Source organism: Saimiri boliviensis, chromosome 7 (assembly GCF_048565385.1).
Source record: "Saimiri boliviensis isolate mSaiBol1 chromosome 7, mSaiBol1.pri, whole genome shotgun sequence".
Taxonomy (NCBI): domain Eukaryota; kingdom Metazoa; phylum Chordata; class Mammalia; order Primates; family Cebidae; genus Saimiri; species Saimiri boliviensis.
The window spans coordinates 26,462,430-26,468,429 of record NC_133455.1 but is presented as its reverse complement, the minus strand read 5'-3'; the positions used below and the strand labels follow the sequence as shown (position 1 = coordinate 26,468,429).

General features: G+C 44.3%; 1 protein-coding gene across 10 annotated transcripts in view; it reads left to right on the top strand.

The window, feature by feature from the left end:
• Nucleotides 1-2,818: 2,818 nt before the first annotated feature.
• Nucleotides 2,819-6,000, top strand: part of RIC8B (RIC8 guanine nucleotide exchange factor B) — a 116,312-nt gene continuing 113,130 nt past the window's right edge. For 4 of the 10 annotated variants that reach the window (XR_012518345.1, XR_745099.3, XM_039471762.2 and 1 more), the window contains exon 1: nucleotides 2,819-3,061. Coding sequence is in view for 8 of the 10 variants with exons in the window: in XM_039471762.2 (XP_039327696.1) it covers nucleotides 2,978-3,061 (84 nt within the window). In the remaining 2 variants the exon portion in view is untranslated. Of the gene's footprint in view, nucleotides 3,062-3,085; nucleotides 3,660-6,000 lie in introns of those variants that run through there. The other 6 variants (XM_039471764.2, XM_003929647.4, XM_010340249.3 and 3 more) reach the window with 5 other exon arrangements.

Here is a 6,000-nt window from a genome sequence, read left to right as displayed (position 1 = left end):
CCAGCTAATCAATACCCTGAATTTCCCTTTTCTCTGTAAAAAAGAAGACAGTGCCTGTCTTATTGACTGTATGATGTCAGCTACTACAAGAATTAAATCAAATAATCTACATGGAAATATTTTCAGAATTTAAAAGCTCTGTCCATAGATATGTATAGGATTACTACATTACTGTTTCTAAGAGCAACAACTTGTGAATAAATATTTGTTGCTTTGATTACCAAGGCTCTAAATCTTAATTCCTTGCTATCATGCAACCCAAGCATCACCAGGAAGTGGAGTTGAAACAGTACTAGAGTCTCTAGTCCCTGAAAGTATCCCATAACTAATGTTCAAGGAGGTAAAGTGATGTAGTAACCTAGGACTCAGTTGGTCTAGACTTCATTCCCAGAGTCTGCTTGTAACTATTGACCTTGGACAAGCCACTTAATTTTTCTGGAACCAGAGTCTCGTCAGTGGTCAAAAGATGAATTAGAGTCAAAGATTCCTTTGAGTTATAAAATCAGAATACTAACATTTAATTAAAATTACTAAAGTACAACTTCCTAAGTCGTTAATTCATGTGGTTTTACATTTTTTAAATCTCTTTTTAGAAGTACAGAATTGGAGCCTAAAAACATAGCCTATTTCTGGCAAACAGACATTTCAAAGACATGTGCCTGAAATGTCAGAGACCTTCTAAAAGGATTCTAAAGAGAAACATCTCTACTGAAATAAAATACTCTGTGCTTGTTTAATATCGTCTCTGGGAGACCCTTGCTCCAAAAACAAACATATGGCTACCCCCAAAGCACTTAGTACTGTACTGGACACAGAGTAGGTACCCAAATACTTTGTTAACAGCTCTCAGTCTGAGTCCCAGTTCTTGTGACTTAACTTGTCTGATCCTATTTTCTTATCTATAAAGTGGGAAACATACCTTCCCCAATGATCCATTGAGATAACGAGCTATTAAAATGTTCTGTAAACAGTTAAAAACAATTGCAAGATGTTACTATTACCTTAGGAATTCAGCTAACTATTCCAAGACCTTACTAAAATGTGCTTTTTGGAGAGATGGATTAAAATCTTTCTGACTTAATTACAGAGCACCTGCTCCAATGCTTGACTCAACGAATATGCTCAATAAATGTTTGCTCCATGGAAAGTATAATACACAGAAAGATCAAAAGCTCCATACACTCAGGTCTCATTTATTCTTATCTCCAAATTCCCAGTATCTAGCAGAATATCTAGCACAATATAGAAGAAATTCAATTATTAGATGAATAAACTTTAGCCCCTTCTAGTTTCTCTTCAGCACAGCTCAAGAGGGAGAGATTGGTAGGGGAGGCATCAAGGATGATTACTGATAAAGGCTGCTTGGAATGAAAAACTTGGGAGTTACTGGGAGAATTCATCCACTCTCCATCAACTCGAGCTTGGGAGAGCAGAAAGAGAACGGGCTCTGAGTTCAAATTCAGTTTCCACAAATGTGCAATTTCAATAAATTAACCAATTAACCTCTCCAAGACTTAAAGTTTCCTCATCTTAATGAGAGTAACTCATGTGGGTGCTCACTAGAATGGAAGCTCCACGAAGGCAAGGACTTTGTTTTGGGCCCACTGTAACCACACTGCATTGAACAGTGCCTGGGCACAGCACAGGCTCTGAAATACTTGTTGAATGAATGTGTATGAAGTTGATTGAGCTAACACAGGTGAAGTATTAACAGAGCGCCTGGCACGTAATTACCACTGAGGCCATGAGAACCTTTATCATCACCACCACCGCTACTGTATCAGTAGTATTACAATTCCTTGTCTTAGAGCAGCCGCTTCGGGGTGGGGGTGGGGGAAGGCCTGGTTTCAAACTACGATTTTCCCATTCCCTGGCCGTAGGACTTAAGATAAATTAAACTATTCGAGTTCCTTTTTGTTTCCACAAAAACTTGTGTTGAGAATTAGAGGATATAGGGAAATTACCTAAGAAAGTCTGGAGCCCGGTGGCACGAGATGTATTCTAGAGATTAAGATTAAGGCCAAAAAAAAAAAAAAAAAATCGCCAGGTCCTCTTTTATCCAGATAACTGCCTTAGATTATTTCCCACGTTACTGTAGCTGAGTACATAACAAGAATGCAAACAAGAGTGGAAGGAATTTCCGAGACCGAAACCGCTAAATGAGAAAAGGGATTTAAACCGGTGCTTGACAGTTCCCACCAAGGGCTGGCAGTTTCCGCGACCATCAGCCAGTCCAGCCAGCCCAACCAGCCGAGGCTGGAGCAGGACATTTAGCAGCGTAAGGAACAAAACCAAGGCAGAGGCTTAGACCCTCCCTCTAACGGTCTCCCCGCCGCCGGCCTCAGGCGGCCGCCAGACTCCCATTTCCGGCCCTCGCCGTACCACAGTTCCCAGCATGCCCTTGGAGGGAAGTCTTTCCGCCTGGATGACTACTAATCCCAGAATGCCATTGGCACTCCAGTAAATCAGATGGAAGAGCGGGATAACCCCACTGCATGCAGGGAATTGTAGTCCATTAGCTGCTGGTTCGTAGATGGGCGGAGAAGAGAAGAGTTGCTCTTGTCCGCCGAGAATGATTCATAGAGGAGGGTCAGGAAAAGAACGGTTCAGTCTGTGAAAGCCCCCTCAAAAAACCAGACACTTTTCCGAGGGAGGGAGAGGCAAGAGAGCAAGCAGAGCCTCGAGCCTGACCCCGCCTCGGTCCGCTCGCCAGGCCTCGACCTAGTCCTGGGCCTGGTCGGGGGCGGCCGTGAGGCGCCGGTTGCTGGGGGAGCGGTGACGTCGCGGGGTGAAAGTTGAGGGGCGGTGACGTAGGGCCGGCCCGGGCGGAGGCTGGCGGGTTGGAGGCAGAAGGGAGGGAGGGAAAGAGGGAAGGAAGGAAGCTGGGAAGGAGCGAGCGAGCGGGGGCGCGAGGCGTTTACCTGGAGTCAGCGGCTTGGGCGCGCAGAGCGGCCGCGGCTCCCCCGCACCTGCGGCCATGGATGAGGAGCGCGCCCTCTACATCGTCCGGGCCGGCGAAGCGGGGGCTATCGAGCGGGTCCTGAGGGATTACAGCGACAAGGTAAAGCGTCCTGGCCCCGGGCGTGCGATATCGCACCCCCGGGCCGCCCTCCGTGCTTGCACATCGCATCCTTCCCCACCCCCCTCATTCCGGGGATGCGCATTGCTCTTCCACGAAAACGTTTCCGGCTTGGGCATGCGTGTTTGTGCCCCCAGCCTTTTCCATCCGTGTGTCCTGCATCCCACTACCCCCACTCTAGCGCCCACTCCTCTGATTCCTGGCCCAGCAGCTTGACCTCCGGTCCTCCTCTCAGGCGTGCAAGTCACACCCCCGGAATCCGTAGATGTGCATCTGTGCCCCGTGCCCCACTCCTGGATGCATAAATGCATGCGAGGCTTCCTCACCTGTGTAGCATAAAAATACGTGCTTCCCTGCATAAACACATCCCCTGACATGCATAAAATGTATAGCGACAGTGGCAGTTTTTTCTATACCTTGAGCATGGTACGGTTTTCAAGGCATTGGTGTCTCATCTATGGTCTCCTTTGATCCTCAGAGTGTTTATAGGGTAGATGGGCTCATCCTCCCCATTTTATAGATGAGGAAACCGAGGTGCAAAGAGCTGAAATCACGCCCAAGGTCATGGACGTATTATTTTGTAAGTGGGTGGAGAATGTAACTCTTAATGATACCTATTATTTGTATCGCATTAACAGCTTTGCTGTCCATTATCTCATTTAATCTTAGAGCAATTCTGTGAGGTATTATCTGCATTTTGCAATTGAGACTCTAGATTGGTTAAATAACTTGCCCAAGGTCATACTTGGAGCTCGTATTCCAGTTTAGTTCCTTCCACTTTACAACTCTGCTGTAAAAGAGTATCTTGTTATAAATCCGTCAGTTCTCTCAATCTCTTTCCAAGAACCGTTAGCTCTTCATTACTTCCTTCCAGGAATTTTACATGCTCACTTCAAAAGATAGCCTACCACACCTTTATCTTTTAGTTTAGGAGACTCCTTTATAGGAATGACTGACGACTCCCTTCTGTGAAACACACCCAACACCAAGTCACAACCTAGCTGTGTAATGTTTTTCTTTCTTTTGCCTCCGTACATAATCTCCCCCTTCAGTGTTTGCTTTGTGCCTACCACTGCATCCATCCACTTTGTATTATTGACAATTCGTGTCTAATTTTTTGAATCTTTTCTACCCAGGGCAGAAATGGCATGCTGGCGACTTAATTCCCATTTAATCTTCCCAAAAAGCCTGTGAGGAGAGTGATGGTATTCCCCAATTCACAAATGATAAAATTTAGGATAATAATGTGGTCCCAAGTCCACACAGCTACTGAGAGATGGAGCAGAGATTTGAATTTGGGTCGTCCAACTCCAAGTACAGCGCTCTTTCTACAGTACTGTGTTGCTTTCCTTGGGAGGATACACAGGTTCTAACTATTCATATCTTAGCTGTTTCACTTTCTGATGTGCTTTACTGTTGAACATGTCTGCCTAGTTTAGGAATAACTCATTTAATGCATATTGTGGAAATTATAATGATTTAACCCAATTTATTACTGCTTTCCAGAAAAGATATGAGGCAGCTCCAAACTGATTTTCAGAAGCAAGAAATGCAACAGAGAACTTGGCCATTTGTTCAATCAGCCAATTCAGCATTTATTATATGCCAGATACCCAGCAGTAAATAGGAATTTGTTTCTGTAGGGGAGGAAGAAAGACCTTCAACTGAATATAATCACCTTCTTTAATATTTCTCTTTCCCTTTATGGCTAAACTAATTAGAAATCAGATTTGCTTCCTCCAATTTATCTCTTCTTGTTGGTCTCCCTCCAGATTGGTATCTGCTTACCATTCCTGGCCAGGTGCTGTCAGAGCTTAAATCCTGAACTTCTCCAGCTCCCCTTTTGTATTGGGAATGTTTTTAAGGTGTTTTGCATGGTGTGTGTTGCTTAAAGTGGTATCCTGAAGTGTTTCAAAAGATTCCCAAACACTTGTAATTTTGGGATGAAGCCTGAGAGTGCTCTGACTAGATGTGAACTGGGGCAGTTAGCTCTTTCAGAAGAAAGCGCTCTCTTCTTTTTCTTTCTTTTTTCTTTTTGGAGACAGGGTCTGTATTTGTCGCCCAGGCTGGAGTGCACTGGTGTGATCATGGCTCACTGTAACTTCCATCTCCTCCCCCTGCCCCTCCCAAGTAGCTGGACCTACAGGTGTGTGCCACAGAACCTGGGTAACTTGTTAAATTCATTTATTGTAAAGATGGGGTCTCACTATGTTGCCCAGGCTGCTCTCAAACTGCTAGGCTCAAGCAATCCTCTGACCTCGGCCTCCCAAAATGCTGGGATTATAGGTGTGAACCATTGTGCCCAGCCAGTAAGCTTTCCTATTTAATACTGACTGTAGTAGGCCCAGTATAGTAGGACTGCTTATAGTACAAAGAAAATGACTGAGCATCATATTGCAGTGAGGTTTTGTCCCTCAAAGGGAGAGATTTTGGGAGCAGATGAATAGGAAGTAGATGTATGTTTATAGTGGTTCAGGCAATAAGAATGGGGAGGTGGAATTAAATTGCCCAGCTCTATGGTATATGGAATTTGGAACTCTGGAAAAAATAGCTAGGTACCATATACTTCAGTTTCCTTATCTGGAAAAATTGATTTGAGAAATGTTTGGATTATGAGGTGATTATGGGGCATTGAGGAGTCCAATAGAGAGAAATGAATGATGTAGAGAGAGACAGACTGGTTCATTGTTTGGGAGAGTAGTGGGGAGGTTCTTTATGTCACCTTATTTCTCTGATAAAACTAGTCCGTGAAAGGAGGCAGTCAGGTATAGTGGAAAGGTGGTGGGTTTTGGCATCAAATCCCAACTCTGCCGTTTATTAGCTTCATGATTATGGATAATTATATTAAGCCTCTGTGTCTCAGTTGCCTTATCTATAAAATAGGGATAATATCACATTCCCTTAAATTATTTCAAGGATTA